This window comes from Gnatocerus cornutus, chromosome 4, assembly GCF_029298725.1.
Source record: "Gnatocerus cornutus isolate USDA-ARS CGAHR chromosome 4, icGnaCorn1.1, whole genome shotgun sequence".
In the NCBI taxonomy this organism is placed as follows: Eukaryota; Metazoa; Arthropoda; class Insecta; order Coleoptera; family Tenebrionidae; genus Gnatocerus; species Gnatocerus cornutus.
In genome coordinates, this window is record NC_142236.1 from 2,257,538 (window position 1) to 2,276,247 (window position 18,710).

At 42.0% G+C, this 18,710-nt stretch overlaps 5 protein-coding genes across 6 annotated transcripts; all 5 read right to left on the bottom strand.

Annotated features, from left to right (window-relative positions):
* Positions 1–76: 76 nt before the first annotated feature.
* On the bottom strand, positions 77–1,307 carry Yod1 (Yod1 deubiquitinase). Its single transcript, XM_088034558.1, has 2 exons — positions 417–1,307; positions 77–370 (listed from the first exon to the last, which is right to left on the bottom strand). Exons 1-2 carry the CDS (start codon positions 1,113–1,115, stop codon positions 158–160), a joined length of 912 nt encoding a protein of 303 aa, XP_087890684.1. The 5' UTR covers positions 1,116–1,307; the 3' UTR covers positions 77–157.
* A 69-nt stretch (positions 1,308–1,376) lies between these two features.
* PolQ (DNA polymerase theta) lies at positions 1,377–6,367 on the bottom strand. Its single transcript, XM_088034556.1, has 3 exons — positions 2,841–6,367; positions 1,907–2,791; positions 1,377–1,757 (listed from the first exon to the last, which is right to left on the bottom strand). Exons 1-3 carry the CDS (start codon positions 6,262–6,264, stop codon positions 1,486–1,488), a joined length of 4,581 nt encoding a protein of 1,526 aa, XP_087890682.1. The 5' UTR covers positions 6,265–6,367; the 3' UTR covers positions 1,377–1,485.
* Positions 6,368–12,223: 5,856 nt separating this feature from the next.
* On the bottom strand, positions 12,224–13,612 carry LOC148175893 (G protein-coupled receptor dmsr-1-like). The gene is made up of 3 exons (XM_088034999.1): positions 13,537–13,612; positions 12,313–13,482; positions 12,224–12,266 (listed from the first exon to the last, which is right to left on the bottom strand). The coding sequence occupies exons 2-3, from the start codon at positions 13,458–13,460 to the stop codon at positions 12,224–12,226; spliced, it is 1,191 nt and encodes a 396-aa protein (XP_087891125.1). The 5' UTR covers positions 13,461–13,482; positions 13,537–13,612.
* A 266-nt stretch (positions 13,613–13,878) lies between these two features.
* Cortactin (cortactin) lies at positions 13,879–17,142 on the bottom strand. Its single transcript, XM_088033600.1, has 6 exons — positions 16,635–17,142; positions 16,339–16,582; positions 16,126–16,291; positions 15,467–16,080; positions 14,139–14,384; positions 13,879–14,091 (listed from the first exon to the last, which is right to left on the bottom strand). Exons 1-6 carry the CDS (start codon positions 16,796–16,798, stop codon positions 14,011–14,013), a joined length of 1,515 nt encoding a protein of 504 aa, XP_087889726.1. The 5' UTR covers positions 16,799–17,142; the 3' UTR covers positions 13,879–14,010.
* Positions 17,143–17,258: 116 nt separating this feature from the next.
* On the bottom strand, positions 17,259–18,672 carry LOC148175895 (uncharacterized). Of its 2 annotated transcripts, XM_088033604.1 has the most exons (5): positions 18,584–18,672; positions 18,356–18,530; positions 18,064–18,306; positions 17,583–18,016; positions 17,259–17,529 (listed from the first exon to the last, which is right to left on the bottom strand). In XM_088033604.1, the coding sequence occupies exons 2-5, from the start codon at positions 18,512–18,514 to the stop codon at positions 17,277–17,279; spliced, it is 1,089 nt and encodes a 362-aa protein (XP_087889730.1). In that variant the 5' UTR covers positions 18,515–18,530; positions 18,584–18,672; the 3' UTR covers positions 17,259–17,276. The 2 variants fall into 2 exon arrangements, with proteins under 2 accessions (XP_087889730.1, XP_087889729.1); XM_088033603.1 differs by having other exon boundaries at positions 18,356–18,595.
* Positions 18,673–18,710: the final 38 nt, after the last annotated feature.

An 18,710-nucleotide genomic window follows, 5' to 3' on the forward strand; every position in this document is an offset into this window, starting at 1 on the left:
CGATCTACACCAAACGACACGAAAAAACGAGGTTACGACACAGAGGGCGCTGTACAGAGTGAAGTTAGCGCGCGTATTATTGGTTGCATAACCGACTTTATTTCCAAAATTCATACAAGAATTCAAATAAATTATTACTTAGAATAAATAAAACTAGCTAGACCTCCCCAAATTTCGTATGGCCGGTACTTTGAGCGTGTTCCCGCGCCTGCAACTGTCCACTTAAATGCACATTACAAGTCATACATTTCAACGTAAATTTATTAACATCGGTAAACTGGCGGCTGGATTTCGCCTCCAACGCTAATTCTTCGGCTTGTTTCAACACCTTGTCGTCAGTCGTGGGGAAAATCGTTTGCACACTGGAGCCCTGCAATGGAAAATCATTACAACGCCCCTTTACAACCTCCACTTACATCAGCAGCCTCTAGGAACAAAGGGTCATAGTGAATCCCATCAAACAACAAGAAAATCCTCAAAGAGAACCTCTTATCTTCGCCAAATCTATTGATGATGGCGTTGATGGTATCCACCACGGCGATCTCAAACCCGTAATGATTGGACAGAATCGCGAGCTCAATAGCGCCCCCCCAGGAACTATCGTCTTGAATCCACGCGCAGTAATCCGCATTGGACTTCCCTAGAATCGCCTCAGAGTACTCTTCAGGGTCTCCAGAGACAGTCTGGGCTATCAACTGCCGCATGTACGGCGCGGCGGTCCCACTCTCATCCATTTTTCCATTCAACGCGAAAAAAATGCTACTGAAAAGACACGAGTTGTCCGCCGGGACGACTTTCTTCATTAAAATACCCGAGCATTCTTCCTCATGCGTGTGTCTGTACGCCACTGGAGCCGGCTTGGGAGCAGGAGGGGGCGCCTTCTCCTCCAAAATCAACGTGTCACCCGATTTTAAGCCACTTTGATGGAGCACCAAGCTGTCTTCGGTGATGTCGAACGCCTTCGGTGGAAACCCAGATAAGACGTGCAAACGGTCCTGAGGGATGTTTGATATCGTTGATAGTTGCACTTTCAAGTCTTTGATTGTGTGGTTAGGAGTGAGATTCCTGAGGACTTCTTGTCCCGTTTTGGTTTTTACACGCAAGGCGAAAGACATTTTGATTTTGAGGTTCGGTCAACTGTCAGACAGTGACAGCTGTCACTCTTCAGATCAACTGGGGAAATTCACACTGGGGGCCCACCGAGGGGGTGGAGATTCGAGTCACCACTTTTAGGTACGAAAACGCAAAAATGTGAGTATCATCGCGGGGTCAACGACCAGAAATACTCTCAAAAGGTCGACATTCTAGGGACTTTTGGTTCCTGAGCTGTCAAACGATGGTAGCACTGTTTTTTTAAATTCAAAATCGTTGAAATTGCTGATGACAGTGTTTCCAAATCATCCAAAGGACTAAACTAATTTATATTTTCAATGTATAATAAATTACCGTTCAAAAATATACAAAATAAAGACCAAGTTAAAAATATCACAATTTGTACTCTTTCAATTGGCCCCACGAAGGCCCAGCCTTCACTTTCACTGGAAATGGGATTGACAACTTCACGGAGTTTTCCATGGTCTTCTTCAGTGAGCTCGCAAAACTACGCAGACTCTTCTCTTCCACTTCGTACAAAAGCTCGTCGTGTAAATGCAGAACAAGTTCGCCACGCACGGATTCCAGCACCACCATAACACTCTTGACGATGTCCGCCGCCGAGCCTTGAATCGTTGTGTTCACTGCTTGGCGCTCTGCCTGACCTAAAACCAAAAACTGAAGTTTAATATTCACATTTCGCGCCTTTCGTAACCAATCAAATGCCATTTTTAAGATCACGTGATGAGAAAAACTGGTAACTTATTTTTTTTGCACCAAAACTAAGGACGCGAAATTTGAAAATTGGACTTACTTCGAACGCTAAGACTGGAGTGTGTGATGTGTGGGAGATACCGCCGCCTCCCGGAGACCGTCTCCACGTACCCCCGCGTCTTACACCCCTCGATGACGTCCTTGATGTAGTTCCGAACTCCCGGATACGCGTTCCTGAAGGTTTCCATAAACACCCCCGCTTCGAGCTCCTCCACCCCCAACTGCTTCCCCAGCGCTTTACTCCCCATACCGTAGATAATCCCGTAGCAAATCTGCTTCGCGTGTTGTCTCAACTCATCAGTGACATCCTCTTCGTTGAGTTTGTTCCACTTCGCCGCTACCGATCGGAAGACGTCTCCTTCCGCCCTCATGATCTTACACAGCGCCACATCTTGAGATAAATGCGCCAAGAGCCGCAACTCCAATTGACAATAGTCTGCGGAGACGAAAACGTGGCCGGAACGCGCTTTGAACGCATCGCGACAACTGATTTCGATCCCCGCGACTTGGAAGTTCTTCGGGACGTTCTGCAGGTTGGGTTCGTGCATGGTGATGCGCCCCGTGGCGGTGTGCAGAACGCAACATCCGTGTATGCGCCCGTTCTCCACGGAGCGCAAAAGGGGTTGGAGCATCCCCGTGATGGTACTGTTGATTTTACGCCACTGCAAAACAAGAGCCGCGATGGGGTTGTCGTGATTTTCCAGTACTTGCTTCTTTGTGTCTCCGCGCGGTAGCCCCAGGACTTTCGCCACGTCTTTCGGGGAGGAGAGATTGAAGCGGCGCCCGGCCAAGGAGAAAGCTTTGGTTTGGAGGTTCTCCAGGTGACGGGAGAGCGTCTGGAGGAGGTTCGTCAGCGCAGGCTTCGAGACAGGCATGCCGGTAAGCTCCATTCGTCCCAGGAGGCGGACGCACGACATCTCCGTCGCTGCAAAAGCAATCATAAGACTTTAACATTGCATTTTAACGTCACCTACCGTAGACCTTCAAGAAGGTGGCGTCCCGAGCGGCGAGCTCCTCTTTGAGTTTCTTCCCCAAGTGCCACGTTACCACCGCCTCTACTAAACTCCTCTTCTTAGACTTGATAGTACTCAGGAGGTCCAACGATGGGCTTCCTGTCCCTCGTCCAGATCCACACTCCTTCGCCATCATTACCATCATGGGACAGTAAACTTGTACCATCGACCAGAAACTCTTTTCGCGACCTTCCGGCTCGAGCAACCAATCCGCGATTTTGGGGTCCACAACTCTCGCGAAGAAGTCGATTCCGCAACACCTCTTCAACACTTTGATTAGTTCTTTGGAGTCGAACATTGTAACAGTGAGCTCCGGGTTTTTGAGGATGTCTCTCAGCAGAGGAAGAGTCTTAGGATGCTCCACCAGGAGGTGGTAGGACGTGCGGCCATCCCAACACACCCCGAAACTATCAACTTTTCGGTTCTTGTAAAGAAAACCTTCAAGGGTGACAGTTTGGGGGCTCAACCCGATGACACGTTTGTTGTCTTCAACGCGGTGACAAGCAACAGTGAAGGAAATCAACTTTTGGAGCTTCACCTCCTTGATGAAGACCTCCAAAAGCTGCGGGTTGCCACAAACATCGATCATTTCTATGGAGTCGAAGACGGGGGCGAATTTTGTCTTCTTTCGAGGACTAGCTTCAGGTTTGTTTTCTTTCCCTCGGCGTCGCTTCCGGACAGGCGTTGGAGCCCGGAAAGACACGTAACTCTCGTCCTGGGAAGTCAACACAAAGTCCACCGAAGAGTTCAAACTAACCACACTGCGGTCATCGGGTTGGTGCCATTGCGCCTCCTTCAACCCCATTTCTATCTTCAGGTAGTCTCTAGCGCTCGCTAAGATGAGTTGTGCAGCCTCTCGCTCCGTCAGCCCCTCTTTCCCGGTGATCCAGATGTTCTTCAGCTTGTTTCGTTCCTTCAAACCAAACTCCGTTTCTCCTTCTCTTAGTTTTCCGCTCTCGAAAGGGACGACCTTGTGGAGGACCCTCTCGATGGTGTCCACGTCGGAATTCGCGATCTGCACCAGCGTCTCCAGGCCTCCGTTGAAGAGAACCCTCGCACACTTTCCATTGAGGATTGGTAGTTTCATGAGATCCAACAAATCGCGGCTGACGCCAAAATGAAGACGATCTTGGAACTGGGAGATGAGGATCTCAACAGTTGACCACCCCAACTGTTTACTGAAGGACGTCACCATCCCCGCGAAGGTCGACGCGGTGAGTTGCAACGTCTGCAGCATTCCTCTGTTGCAGCTAAACTTGGCGCACACCTGCGAGAGGGGTTTTTCATTCACCAAGTCCTGGAGGGCCAACGCGACGAAGAAGCGCTTATGCACCAAGAGTTTGTGATACAAACTCGACGTGCTGGTTTGGAGTTTGCCTCTGGTGGCGTTCACGATGTAGCCTTCCCGAATTCCCACCAACTCCCCCACCTTCTTCATGCTCGGAGGGAGCTTCTCCCAGAGGTTGAGATAGAACATCCAGTCGATGCTCCCCCATTGGTGACAGGCACTGTATGGGGTAACCAGATAGATTAGGTGGAGCTCCGTTTCGAGGACGAAGCACTGGCGGGCCTTCTCCAGCTCGGTGAACAAAGAAAGACCGTCTTCAGGGGGTATGGAAGAAGCTAGACAAGCCTTGCCGAGCCCGGTGGCCTGGTACTTCCCTTGATCCAACCGGAGGAACTCGTGGGAAACCAGGAACTCCAACGCCTCGTCGATGGGGCTCTCCTTCTCCGTTTGGGCCAGGAGGGTACATTTGGTGAAGAGCTCCACGTCCGAAGGTGAAGACGCGACTCCACTGGCGACGATTTCCAGGAGCGCCCGCTTGAGTTTCCCGTCGCCTTCAAGACAACTCTCGATCGGTTTGAGCTGTTGCGACATGAGACTTCGCGCGATCTTCTCATCGTTTTTCTGGCACACCAGGATGCTCTCTCCACTAGTGTCTTTCCCCATGCGCCCAGCGCGTCCTATCATCTGCCGGTACGTCAAAGCGTCCAGAGGTTTCCCGTGGAAAACCGGAGTTCGTATAATAACGCGCCGAGCCGGGAGGTTAACACCTGAAGACAACGTGGAGGTCGCCACCAGGACTCTTACTACTCCATTCCGGAAGGAGCCCTCAATAATATCGCGCTCATCTAGAGTTAAGCCTGCGTGGTGGAAAGCGACTCCGAAAGACACAGTTTTGCGAAGGACGTCGTCTAGACCGACAGGGCAGCGCTTGAGCTGCTCCAACACCTCGGAGATGAGCTCGCTTTTGAGTTGGCTGCGCAGTTCTTCTCCGGTTGCGCTTTGGGAAGATCCGAGTTTCCAGAACGCGCTGGAGATTTGTTGGGCGAGGTTCTCACACCAGTTTTTAGTGGGGCAGAAAATGAGCACTGAACACCCCACGGCGATGGTCTCCAGACACAACTGCAGGATGTTATCAGTGTCGGTTTCTAGTCCCTCCAGGGGGTTTATGGTGCGAACTGGGGCAAAGTCGGTGTCGTAGATTGTGCCCCCAAGACTCGCTTGTTCGTACAACGGAATCGGTCTGAAGTTAGTCACGTAGAGCTCCGCGTCCAACCACTTGGAGAGAGTCGGTAAGTTGGGGAGCGTCGCCGACATGCCGATGATCTGCACGTGGACCCCACTGTCTTTCATAGTCATGTATCTTAATTTCGTTAGTAGAAGCTCGAGGATGTACCCCCTGTTGGGCTCCCCTAGGAGGTGCATTTCGTCGATAACCACAGCCCCGATGTCCCCCAAAGTCCCCTCTAATAAAAAATGATTGATCAAACTGTTGGCTTTCTCGATGGTACAAACGGCGAATTGTACCCCTTGAAACCCCCCAGGGGGGTTGTACGCCCCCATGAACCCCTCAACTCGCACCCCGCTCCCGCTGAAAACGTCCTGAAAGTAAAACATTTTCTCCCTCACCACCGAGACAAACGGAAGGATAAAAATCACTTTCTTCCCTCTTTCCAGGACAGTCTTAATCGCCAGAATCTCCGCCACGAGCGTCTTTCCAGCGGACGTGGGGGCCGAATACACCAAATTCGCGTACTCCTTGAGCACCCGGGGGTTGTTTAAACACTCCACCTGCCACGGAAACATCGTCGTGACGTTCCTAGTCGAGTACTTCTCTAAAATCGCGTCGGGGAGCCCCCAGGAAGACAGTTTGAGAATGTCGGGGTCCTTAAAGGAGTCGTTGAAGATGTCACAGCTTGTTGCGCTTTCGTTATTTACAGCAGTGAGGTTGCTCTTCTCGCTAAGACAGTCCTCGATTTTCTTCCACACGCTAAACTCCTGAGAGTTTAAGAATAAAGAGTCGTCGAAAGAAATGTCGGTTTTGGGCTCCTGCGATAGGATGCTGCTAAAAGTTAAATTGTCGAAGGTGTCGTTCATCATTTTGGGGCGCTTAAAATTAAAACATCGTTAAAAAATCACTATATACATATATTCAAAGGGTTGTGTGGATTGAGGTTAGAAATTTAAAAGTGACAGTTGTATGATGAATAGGCAACTAACAATACAGTTGTCGATAAAAAAAAGTTACAGGCGAATTTCGATTCGTCGCACATTAGTCCTTTCCAAGTTTGAATCTCACTTTTTCTTTTACTAGATTTTATTTTAAAACCATTTTTGACGAAATTTTTTATAAAAAATAAAACGTTCCAGAATTCAACTTTCGAAAGGAACGAAAATTCATATAAATTATGGCGGTTTTAGTCCGCCGACAAATAAGCGCGAAGGACAATTTTTTACTCAATTACCGAGGTTTTGTAATCACTTAATTATCTTTATTTCATCAGTTTAGCGCTCCGACTCGACGAAGATGGAAGTGTTTGTGCAAGTGAAGTGAAATTGTGGCGTTTTGAATTTGAATGGAATTCTTATAGAAAGGTAGGTGCTAAACAAGTTTATATGGAGAAATAGTTCACTGTAGAAGCGTTTTAAGTTCAGTTCCAGTTCTACATTCGTTTAATCCTTTAACCGTTGTAAACGCATTTGTACATTTTGTCATTTTTCTCAGAAAATGCAAATTATAAGAATTTGAAACTTTGGGGATAAAAGTAAGTCACAATCTATCCACTGGCCGAATTTCTCAATATCTCTAATAGTTTCGGAAATATTTAACTTTAAAATTAGGAAAAATGAGAAAAAATGAAAATCAACTTTTCAAAACTTTAATTAGCCATAACTCGGTTATTTGTACTCGGATCTGAATTTAAATCCCAGATTTGGAATCTGCAGAAAATTCTAAGTACACTGATGTAAATAACTCAAGTTTGCTATAAAAATAAGTGAGATATTGGTATAAGAATTTGGGCATAGTTTTAATCATGAATTTTCGCGAAAAACTGCAACTTTCGACTATTGGAAAATCTAAAAACTATTTCCTATGTAAAAAATCGCGAGAAAAACGATGCCGCAACCCGCATTCCAATATCTAGAGTAGTTTCGGAAATATTGAGCACGAATTGTTTGGAACCTTCAAAAATTTGGCCCTCTGGCGACAACCCAAAAATTCAAACGGTCATAACTCAGTTATTTGTTGTCGGATCTTAATTTAAATTCAAGATTTGGATTCAGAGTAAAATTCTGCGTAAAGTGAGTAAAAATTTATTGAGTTTGCCTAAGAAATAAACGAGGCATTGGACAAAAACTGTTTGAAAGTGGTCATTTTAGGGTGATTTTCAATCACTGTTTTCAATGTAAAAACGACGTTTAATACCTTTGTATTATATATCATTCGAAAGAAGAGCTCGAGATCTATCTACTGGCCCAATTTGAGAACGATTAGACAAATAGTTTACGAGTTATGTCCAAAAATAAAAAAAATGGAAAATTTTCATCGTTTGAGTCGGTTTTTTTTTTCGCGAAAAATCGACTATCGAATTTTGGGCTTTAAAGCAAGTTTTCTAACGTAAAATGAGCCGAGAAAAACGATGGCGCAAACCGCATCTCAATATCTCTAATAGTTTCCGAGATATTTAACCTCAAAAATTAGAAAAAATGAGAAAAAAATGAAAATCAACTTTTCAAAACTTTAATCAGCCATTACTCAATTATTTGCAGTCGGATATGAATTTAAATTTCAGAATTGGAATCTGCGGAATATTCTGCGTGCACTGATGTATAATAACTCAAGTTTACTCCAAAAAATATGTGTGATATCGATTTCCGAAGTTTGGCATAGTTTTAATCATGAATTTTCGCGAAAAACTGCAACTTTCGACTATTGGAAAATCTAAAAACTATTTCCTATGTAAAAAAATCGCGAGAAAAACGATGCCGCAACCCGCATTCCAATATCTAGGGTAGTTTCGGAGATATTGAGCACGAATTGTTTGGAACCTTCAAAAATTTGGCCCTCTGGCGACAACCCAAAAATTCAAACGGTCATGACTCAGTTATTTGTTGTCGGATCTGAATTTAAATTCCAGATTTGGATTCAGCGTGAAATTATGCGTAAAGTGAGTCAAAATTTGTTGACTTTGCCTAAAAATAAACGAGGCATTGTCCAAAAACTGTTTGGAAGTGGTCATTTTGGGGTGATTTTCAATCACTTTTTTTAATGTAAAAACGACGTTTAATACTTTTGTATTATATATCATTCGAAAGAAGAGTTCGAAATCTATCTACTGGCCCAATTTGAGAATGATCAGACAAACAGTTTACGAGTTATACCCAAAAATTAAAAAATTGAAAAATTTTCATCGATTGAGTCGGAATTTTTTTTCGCGAAAAATCAATTATCGAATTTTGGGCTTTTGAGAACATTTTCTAACGTAAAATGAGCCGAGAAAAACGATGGCGCAAACCGCATCTCAATATCTCTAATAGTTTCCGAGATATTCAACTTTAAAAATTAGGAAAAGTGAAAAAAAATTAAAATCGACTTTTCAAAACTTTAATCGGCCATAACTCGGTTATTTGTAGTCGAATCTGAATTTAAATCCCAGATTTGGAATCTGCGGAAAATTCTGCGTTACACTGATGTTTAATAACTCAAGTTTACTATAAAAAATACGCGAGATATCGATATCAGAAGTTTGGCATAGTTTTAATCATGAATTTTCGCGAAAACTGCAACTTTCGACTATTGGAAAATCTAAAAACTATTTCCTATGTAAAAAATCGCGAGAAAAACGATGCCGAAAACCGTATTCCAATATCTAGAGTAGTTTCGGAGATATTGAGCACGAATTGTTTGGAACCTTCAAAAATTTGGCCTTCTGGCGACAACCCAAAAATTCAAACGTCCTAACTCAGTTATTTGTTGTCGGATCTGAGTTTAAATTCCAGATTTGGATTCAGCGTGAAATTCTGCGTAAAGTGAGTAAAAATTTATTGAGTTTGCCTAAGAAATAAACGAGGCATTGGCCAAAAACTGTTTGGAAGTGGTCATTTTAGGGTGATTTTCAATCACTGTTTTTAATGTAAAAACGACGTTTAATACCTTTGTATTATATATCATTCGAAAGAAGAGCTCGAGATCTATCTACTGGCCCAATTTGAGAATGATCAGACAAACAGTTTACGAGTTATAGCCGAAAATTAAAAAATTGAAAAATTTTCATCGATTGAGTCGGAATTTTTTTTCGCAAAAAATCGATTATCGAATTTTGGACTTTAAAGCAAGTTTTCTAACGTAAAATGAGCCGAGAAAAACGATGGCGCAAACCGCATCTCAATATCTCTAATAGTTTCCGAGATATTCAACTTTAAAAATTAGGAAAAATTAAAAAAAATGAAAATCAACTTTTCAAAACTTTAATCAGCCATAACTCGGTTATTTGCAGTCGAATCTGAATTTAAATCCCAAATTTGGAATCTGCGGAATATTCTGCGTGCACTGATGTATAATAACTCAAGTTTACTCAAAAAAATATGTGTGATATCGATTTCCGAAGTTTGGCATAGTTTTAATCATGAATTTTCGCGAAAAACTGCAACTTTCGACTATTGGAAAATCTAAAAACTATTTCCTATGTAAAAAATCGCGAGAAAAACGATGCCGCAAACCGCATTCCAATATCTAGAGTAGTTTCGGAGATATTGAGCACGAATTGTTTGGAACCTTCAAAAATTTGGCCCTCTGGCGACAACCCAAAAATTCAAACCGCCATAGCTCAGTTATTTGTTGTCAGATCTGAATTTAAATTCCAGGTTTGAATTCAGCGTGAAATTCTGCGTAAAGTGAGTCGAAATTTGTTGAGTTTGCCTAAGAAATAAACAAGGCATTGGCCAAAAACTGTTTGGAAGTGGTCATTTTGGGGTGATTTTCATTCACTGTTTTTAATGTAAAAACGACGTTTAATACCTTAGTATTATATATCATTCGAAAGAGGAGCTCGAGATCTATCTACTGGCCCAATTTGAGAACGATCAGACATACAGTTTACGAGTTATGTCCAAAAGTAAAAAAATTGAAAATTTTTCATCGTTTGGGTCGGATTTTTTTTTCGCGAAAAATCGACTATTGAATTTTGGGCTTTAAAGCAAGTTTTCTAACGTAAAATGAGCCGAGAAAAACGATGGCGCAAACCGCATCTCAATATCTCTAATAGTTTCCGAGATATTTAACTTTAAAAATTAGAAAAAAATGAGAAAAAATAAAAATCAAGTTTTCAAAACTTTAATCAGCCATAACTCGGTTATTTGCAGTCGGATATGAATTTAAATTTCAGAATTGGAATCTGCGGAAAATTCTGCGTACACTGATGTATAATAACTCAAGTTTACTCCAAAAAATATGCGTGATATCGATTTCCGAAGTTTGGCATAGTTTTGATCATGAATTTTCGCAAAAAACTGCAACTTTCGCCTATTGGAAAATCTAAAAACTATTTCCTATGTAAAAAATCGCGAGAAAAACGATGCCGCAAACCGCATTCCAATATCTGGAATAGTTTCCGAAATATTGAGCACGAATTGTTTGGAACCTTCAAAAATTTGGCCCTCTAGCGACAACCTAAAAATTCAAACGGTCATAACTCAGTTATTTGTTGTCGGATCTGAGTTTAAATTCCAGATTTGGATTCAGCGTGAAATTCTGCGTAAAGTGAGTAAAAATTTATTGAGTTTGCCTAAGAAATAAACGAGGCATTGGCCAAAAACTGTTTGGAAGTGGTCATTTTAGGGTGATTTTCAATCACTGTTTTTAATGTAAAAATGACGTTTAATACCTTTGTATTATATATCATTCGAAAGAGGAGCTCGAGATCTATCTACTGGCCCAATTTGAGAACCATCAGACAAACAGTTTACGAGTTATGGCTAAAAATAAAAAAATTGAAAATTTTTCATCGTTTGGGTCGGATTTTTTTTTCGCGAAAAATCGACTATCTATTTTTGGGCTTTAAAGCAAGTTTTCTAACGTAAAATGAGCCGAGAAAAACGATGGCGCAAACCGCATCTCAATATCTCTAATAGTTTCCGAGATATTTAACCTCAAAAATTAGAAAAAATGAGAAAAAAAATGAAAATCAACTTTTCAAAACTTCAATCAGCCATAACTCGGTTATTTACAGTCGGATATGAATTTAAATTTCAGAATTGGAATCTGCGGAAAATTCTGCGTACACTGATGTATAATAACTCAAGTTTACTCCAAAAAATATGCGTGATATCGATTTCCGAAGTTTGGCATAGTTTTAGTCATGAATTTTCGCGAAAAACTGCAACTTTGAGTTTTGGCAAATCTAAAAACTACTTTTTATCTAAAAAATTATATGAATATTTCACAAAAGTCTACAAACAACCAAATTAGAAAAGATGAAAAGATTCGAACAGAAAATTTAATTGTTACAATTATGCAACCAGAAATACGTGTTTTTTCCAGAAATTTTATTATTCGTCTCAGGTCTGCAACTTTGAATTTAATTCCTTTCTAAACAGTAACAAAGACTTCGAGCGACTGGACGCATTCTTTTAATTTTATTGTTTAACAATGCGAACTTATCCGGCTTTCCATGTTATGAGATATTTTTTTCAAGAATTTTTTAAAGGAATCTGTGAAAATTGCTCAGCTGCCTTTCTACCAAAAGATTAACAATAATATAATATACTAACTCTTTGATAAACTGAATAGAATTACGAGCAAAATTAATTTGATTGTAAATGTCTGATTGCAACAATGGTGGATGCGCCGGGAAAAAAATAATTTTATTGTCCTCATTGATCATTGATTGTGTAAAAGTTAAACAAATTTCTGTTTGTCGTAGTTGAACTTCTTTTTCCTCTTTTTATATCGTATAACTTTTTTGAAGCCAATTTCTCAGTTTACGATAAATGAACAATAAAACAGAAAAAATATATTCATTCATCACTATTATTTAAACACAGATAATCAATACAACACTTAATTTTCAGTTTCTTTGACCCCCATTTCCACGTGGAGTGGCCTAAAAAAATAAAAAAATTACCTGCACTCCTAACTACAAAACTCACATTCTCATCCGATCCGACAACACCAACCCCCAATTCAGCACCTTCTTCTTAAACAAAACCCCAAAAGTCTTCCTGAACATTCTATTCATAACGCAATACAAAATGAAGTTAACAGCCCCGCTAAAAAGCGCAAAAACATCCATAACTTCCCCATAAACCTGATAGCACTTGAGAAACAGATTCTTCCCTTTCAATCCAATCATAAACGCGAAGATCCCTTGAGGAAACTCCGTCACAAGGAAGAGGAGCAAAATCGCCACTAACATTTTCGTGGTTCTGTCGGCTTTCCTTTCATTAGTTGCTCCTGCAATGTGAAGATTCTTCCTACGCTTTTTAGCAAGAATGAGGGTGTGGATCAACCAGAGAGTGATAAAAGTGAGGATGCAACACGGAAGAAGCTTAATAAAAACTGAATAGATCCAGAAATTCATAGCGAGAGCTGTGCTGTCGCTTCTAAACGTCTCGCTAAGATCAGTGTGGTACAACGTAAAAATCGATGAGTTCTCAATGATCTTCTGAGGAGTTATTGTGATGACGAAATACGTAGGAAAACACAGAACAATAGGGAGGAGGAAACTAAGAGTGAGCCCCACCGTGCACCGGAAATGAGTGCACCAAACCTGTTGTTTCTGGGGGTATTTCAGCGCTAGAAACCTCCACACTGCCAGCATCAGAGTTAGACAAATCGAAGTCGTGTGCAGAATCTGAGTGAAGTGGCCATGGAAAAGTATATAAATCGCTCCGGAAAACGGGAAATCCATGTGTTCCGGCACCACCAAATAATGATAATAAACGTACGGTATATATTCCATCATGACACACATTTCTGCAGCGGCCAAACAGGTGAGGATGCGGTTGATCGGAGCTGAAATCATCTGCTTTTGGCGCAAAACCACAACATTTAGAGCGTTCGAAAGAATTCCGAAGACGCAAATTGAGATTGAGATGGTTGGGTGGTAGAATTTTGCGTAGATTTCGGCGATTTTTCCGGACGTGACGCCACAGAACTTGGGGTTTAATGGAGGCTTTGGTGAGGCAACTTCATCGATTATAAATGTGGGAAAATCAGTCCCGTTGTGGGGAATTGTGTGATTCGCCAGATATCTTCTAAGGTGGTAAAAATAACTTGAGAAGTCTATTGTGTTCATTCTGATGGTTCTAATATTTCACCTGCAAAAAGAGTTTTTAGCTGTCTTAAAGCACAAGTAATTAAGGTAAATGCACCTTTAATAAAAACGGACTTTGAGGGATGAATTCGCCTCGCATACAATCGTGACTTTCCATTATTTCTCTTCAAAAGTTGGAGAACTACTGGCGTGCATTCGCTGGTTTCCAAGGCATTTATAAAGCGCAGTGAATTATATTTCCAGGACTCAAAAGTATTTATATCAAGAGTTCAGTTCGTATTTCCCAGAACATGTCATTATTATAGATACGAATGGCTGATTTCAAGTACAGTTGTGGTATTGTAAAACCCCAATTTTGCGCCACTAACAAGAAATTGGAGTAGGATTCTTTGTGTCATCTGAAAATTCTCAAGAGCTGTTAAAAAATCACTGAACAATATTGGAATTTAAAATATTTTATTATAAAACTTTCTGTGGAAGCATATACACAACGTTATTGAATAAAATGTTAAAAAAAATATGAAAAATAAACTTAAGTACAATATAGGCCTTGAAACAATTACGAATTCTCTCATTCGTTGACCTGTACGTAATTTGCAGGAAACAGTCCGTATTTGCCTTTGCACAAGCCCCTCCACCAACCCTCGTCGATCTGAAACAAAACTGTTATTTCCACCCCCAAAAAAAACGAAAACAAACTTTTTCAATGTGTGTAACGACGTCGTCAGGATCAAAGGAAATTTCATCCTCGGCGGCGGCTTGGTAATCGTACAGAGCAATGGCGGAAATTCCAGTGTCCACAATCTCTTCAGTTGTGTAGAAATTTTCTGCCATTTCTTCTTCAGTCGGTGAAGTCTCAATGTTAAGTTGACTAGGAGTTGAGTAGTTTTCGTAGATTTCTTCTTCTTGGACCGGCGAGGGTTGTCTCTGCGGAATTTCCTCCCTCTAGAAAAAATCGTTATAGGCGACTTAAAATGAAAATAGACTTTAAACGACTTTAAACTGAAAATGCAATTTTTAGGCCTTAAAAGCGGCCTAAAAGTGAGTCTTTTCTGGCCGCAAACATTTTCGGCCGATCTATGGTGGCGCCATCTATCCATAGTTTTGCATATTACGTCAATTTTATAATTATTTGGGTAAAATCAAATCGACAATCTGCTGTAAAGTGCAACAAAGACGTGTTGAATTATTAAAAATGAACATGTCTATAGTTTGTACGGTGAGAGATTGAATGACAGAAAAGTCACTAAATCTACGCGATAAAAAGTGTACCATACGCGCGAAATTTAAAATAACAAAATAACCCCAGTTACTGACAACCCTGTCAACCTATTTTGCGTAGGAATTTAGTGTTTTTAGTGTATTTTGTAGCATAATTTGCTGCCAACCTATTTGTCAACTGTCGAAATCTCCCAATCTCTCACCGGATAAACTATAGCAGTGCTCCTGCAACAACATTAAAAAACACATTAAACCTAATTCATACAAATTGTGAAGCTACACATGCCGAAACTGAAAATGTAAATAAGGAAAATATGAACTTTTCTGAAGGATTCATAAATATTTACAATTATTCAGTTGTTATAGTTGATTAAATCAATAAATCATAAATAAAATTAATTAACTTGTAAATTTAATGATGTCGCCTAAAAAATCTTGTGTGTAACACAGCCAAAAAGTGACATTTTGCCCTCGCCTTCTTTCTGGCCTCGGCCATTAAAAAAAGGCTCGGCCAAAAAAGAACCACTTTTTGGCCTTGGTACACAAATAGCTATTTTAGGCCTCAAAAGCAGTCTAAAAGTAAGTCTTTTCTGGCCGATCTATGGGGGCGCCATTTATCCATAGTTTTGCATATTACATCAAGATACCGACATTACTTCCAATATTTGGGTAAAATGAAATCGACAAACTGCAAACTGCCTCGGCCATTAAAAAAAGGCTGGGCGAAAAAAGAAACACTTTTTGGCCTGGTTACACAAATAACAATTTTTTATGTTCTATAGGGGTGAGATTACATTCAAACTCACCTCGACCTCCTTAACTGCCTCCTGCGTGAGAAACGCCAGCTTGGAATTATCCAGCGCCTTTGGAGGAGGCGCTGAGGGCGCCTCCACCACTTCACTCTGACTATTAAACTGAGCAAACTTCTCCTTGTTCAACTGTCCCGGCGCCGACCTCTCCGGCCTAACTTCCGGTTGATTTTCCCTCAAAAACGCGGTTTTAGACGAATCGAGCCCTTTAGGCGCCCTCTCAGGTGTGCTTGCCGCCAATTCAGCGCTCTTACTAAACATCGCAGCCTTCGCATGGACTGTTTTCTTCGGCGTTGTGATCCGTTCCATTTCCGGCTTGTCCTGCGAGCTCATATTCTCGAATTTCGCGCGTAAATCCCCAGGTCTTGCCCCACCAATATCCGGCTTGACTTTCGTGTAGTTCGTCCCAACTTTAGCGGGTTCTTCGTTGAAAGAAGCGGCGGATTTGTCAACTCGGTCGGTTTGAAGGCCGAATTTACCTCCAAAGCCGATTTTGTGGTCGGTTTGACTCTCGTGCTTTTGGGGGGCTTCGTGGTGGTCCCAGCCCACGGCGGATTTGTCCTGGCGGTCGGATTGGACGCCGAATTTACCCCCAAAGCCTTTGGCGTAGTCTGCAAAAAGAGACATAAGAAGGGGCGAGGCAGAAGAACAACTACCTTTTTGGGATTCGTGTTTTTCGACTTTCTCCAGGTGGTCCCAACCGACGGCGGATTTGTCTTGGCGGTCGGTTTGGACGCCGAATTTGCCCCCAAACCCGGTGGCATAGTCTTTTTGGGAGGCGTGTTTCTCGATTTTTTCCTTGTGCTCCCAACTGACGGCGCTCTGGAAAAAACGGAATGAAGACGTGTCTCTGGATGAGGAACACAAACTTTGTCCACTCTGTCAGTCTGGACGCCAAATTTCCCCCCAAATCCCGTGCTGTAGTCCTTCTGGGACGCGTGTTTCTCCACCTTCGCCACGTACTCGTGCCCCACCGCCGACTGATCCATCCTGTCTTTCTCCACCCCAAATTTCCCCCCATAGCCAAAACTGGGATTACTGGGGTCCTCCATCATCTGCTTCTTCTTTTTCGAAGCGTCCGCTTCCTCCGTCTCCTTCCTCAATTGAGTCATACTAAAACAAACCCACACCTCATTAAACAATCAAGAAGACCCCTCACCCTCACTCAATAGCCCCAGCTGTTCTCCCAGATCCGGCAATGGTGGCGGAGCCCCATCGCTGCTCCTGCTCATTCACATCATTAACGAAATCCGGATCCGTTTCCCATTCGTCATCTTCAGTGGGCTGATCATTCAAGTTAATTTGTTGACCTGCTGCTGCTTTCCACATTTTAGGTTATGTAAGAGTCACACACAAAAAACACAACACGAACAAAAACAGTAAAACAATAATAACTGGGGAATGAGCAAGAATCGGGCAAAAACTTGAGTTAGTAACAATTTCGCCTTATCAACAAAGGCAACACCCGGTGCGTTAATGACATTTGTACGGTGGAACTACGAGGCGATGGGCCGAAACTTTTACAAGAAGTAGGTCCAAAGTCAGTGATTATCCCCAAAGCCGCATTTCTCGTTCGGTTTTTCAGTTTTTAATGACAACTTTATTGATAACAAATGAGGGTTTTTACGACTGTTAATTTTCGTTTGTGATTTTACTCAATAATCCGCTAATAACCTTCTCGGGTAGTTCAAACGGTGGTGTGATTTTTTTAACTACACATAAAAACTTTGAAAAACAAAACAAACAACTCTGTTGATGTTAATGAAAGTAAATAAATAAAACGCCCATAATCACTTCTTGATGTTTTTTACAATAAATACGCAACTTCCGAAGAGTGCGATAATAAATGCGCCTTAAGCGCGTTCGCCTGGATGAACCCTTTTCCGCAAATGGTACAAACATGTGCCCTTTCATCTGTATGTATCTTTGCATGCACTTTTAAACTACTCCTCCTGTTGAACGCCTTCTTGCAGACCTCACAACAGTATGGCTTTAAATCAGTATGTATAATAGCATGTCGTTTCAATCTCGTCGACGACGGAAAGCTCTTATCACACACCCTGAAACCCCAATCACATTATAAAATTAGTATTAAAATCCCCTTGAAACCTACTCGCACTTGTACGGTTTTTCCCCGGTGTGGATCCTCATATGTTGGACTAGATGTGACTGCATGGACATGGTTTTCCCGCAAATATTGCACATATAGGGCTTTTCTTTAGTGTGGGATCTCATATGGTAGCTCAAATCGGGCGCTTGTCGAAAACCGCGCCCGCAAATGGAACATAAAAAGGGTTTTTGCCCTGTGTGGACCCGCATGTGGGCTGTGAGAGTCCCTGATTGTTTGTATCTTTTCCCGCAGAGTCTACAGGCGTAGGGTTGTTCCCCGGTGTGACTACGTTCGTGGTAAAGTAGGGAACTGCATTGTTTGAAGGTTTTTGAGCAGGTAGAGCAGGAATAAGGGCGTTCGTGGGTGTGGGTGCGCATGTGGACGCGGAGGCTGCTGGAGGACTTGTACGACTTTTCACACTGGGAGCAAGAATAGTTCTACAATAAAAAAGAAACAATTAGTCGAATTTTCAAGACAAAGTTACCTTTTCTGTGGTAGTTTTTTCACTGGGGGCTGTGGGGGGAGGATCTGATTCCCGTTCGTCACAGTCCGAGTTTAGGGGCGGTTTAGAGTCACTTTCCGGGACGTTTTCCTCCCGATTTTCTTTCAGGTAGTTCTCCAGGATGCGCTGGGAGTGGTTGCATTGCCACTGGAACTTGAAGGCGGAATGCGCCAGGTCTATGCATTTTGTGCAGATCATGGACGGCAAACCGTCGTCACTTTGAATCTAAAGTTAAAAAAAACATAAAACAGACGTTATTTCAGTCAGAATTTACCTTGATTGACGATATGTTGGTCAAGATTTCGGAAATGCAAGGAATGCCGCTCATTTCTGACTGGACGTACAGTTCGCTGTAAATTGAGAACATGTTCTCTGATTGTGAAAGACACACTCTGCAGATTTTGTGGAGGGTGAAAGGGGTCAGACTTTCCATTTCTGAGGGGCGGCTTCTAAGGGTTTAGGGGTTATGTTTTGATTGTTGACAGGGGCGAATTAGACCTACTCAAACCAACTCGATTGAGAGATAATACCTAACTGCAGGATGACCGCGAAGTTTGAAAATGCACCATTTATTTCTTAAATTTAGGAGAATCATAATGAATCAAGTGATAGAAGTAAAACTACATCAT